This window comes from Condylura cristata, unplaced genomic scaffold (assembly GCF_000260355.1).
Source record: "Condylura cristata isolate star-nosed mole 26May11 unplaced genomic scaffold, ConCri1.0 scaffold00003, whole genome shotgun sequence".
In the NCBI taxonomy this organism is placed as follows: Eukaryota; Metazoa; Chordata; class Mammalia; order Eulipotyphla; family Talpidae; genus Condylura; species Condylura cristata.
The window spans coordinates 78,286,121-78,287,122 of NW_004567104.1; the positions used below are offsets into that span (position 1 = coordinate 78,286,121).

The following is a 1,002-nucleotide window of genomic DNA, read 5'->3' on the forward strand; positions in this document are numbered from 1 at the left end:
CGTCCGCGCCAGCTCCCCACGACGGCGAGGCGCCAGCCGCAGGGTGGGGGCCGAGCCCAGAGACCAGCCGGCAGCACTCTCCTTCCGCTCAAATTCGCTCGTGCCACCGGCGGCGGGTTCTCGGGGTCAAGCACACGGCCCTTGGCCTGACTGCCCGCGAGTCTCAGGCCGGGGCGGCCCAGCAGAAGAGTGTCGCGCCCACGGCAGGAAACACTCGCAGATGCATCTGCCCGCGCCGAAGCGCCTCCCTCGGGCGGCCGACGGCCCCCACGCCCCAGGAGGGCACCCCGGCTGCGGCTCACCTGGTACAGCTTTATGATGTGCGGGTGATTCAGAAGCTTCATGATTTGAACCTCCCGGTAGATTTTCTCCAAGTTACTTGAATCTAACCGTGTCTTATCGATTATTTTTATTGCAACCTGCGAATTTCACAGAGAGAAAGAATATTTGTCCGGAATGTTGTCTTCACGAAGACAAACCCCTTCCTCCGGCTCGTGTGCGCATTTCCAGTTTTGCAGATTAACTTCCAAGATACTTTATGTCCACAAAAGGTCACGCAGAGTTGGAGGAAAAAATAACCAAAGTAACCATTAATGTTACTTAAAATAGTCCGAGCTCAGCCCTGCCCTGCTCACTGACAGCCTGGACCCGCTGCCCTGCCGGTTATTTCGGTTGTGTCCGCCTTTACGGCTGTCCCATGTGCAAATCATGCAGACATGACCCTCCCTTCCCTCTGTTTCAACCCAACGACAAACTCAGCATTAGGTACTCAGGCAACGGACCGGAGTCCACCTGGCTGCCCCCACCGGGAGGGTCCGCCCGGCTGCGTGCCCTCGCACCTGTGTTTTGGTCACTCGGTGCCGGGCCAGCTTCACCACGGCGAAGTTGCCCTTGCCCAGGGTCCGCTCCACGTCGTAGAAGCCCACCCTGAGCGGCTTCTGCTGGCCCTGGCCCGCGGGGGCCGCGCCGAACTCGGACATGATCACCATGGCTCCGGGCCGC

General features: G+C 60.2%; 1 protein-coding gene across 1 annotated transcript in view; it reads right to left on the reverse strand.

Moving 5' to 3' along the window:
- Nucleotides 1–996, reverse strand: part of SIK1 (salt-inducible kinase 1) — a gene marked incomplete at its 3' end in the record, with an annotated part of 5,153 nt that extends 4,157 nt beyond the window's left edge. The window contains exons 1-2 of the mRNA XM_012731109.1: nt 840–996; nt 263–419 (exon numbers count right to left, since the gene is read on the reverse strand). Coding sequence (XP_012586563.1) covers nt 263–419; nt 840–989 — 307 coding nt within the window. The remainder of the gene's footprint in view (nt 1–262; nt 420–839) is intronic.
- Between the last annotated feature and the right edge of the window lie 6 nt (nt 997–1,002).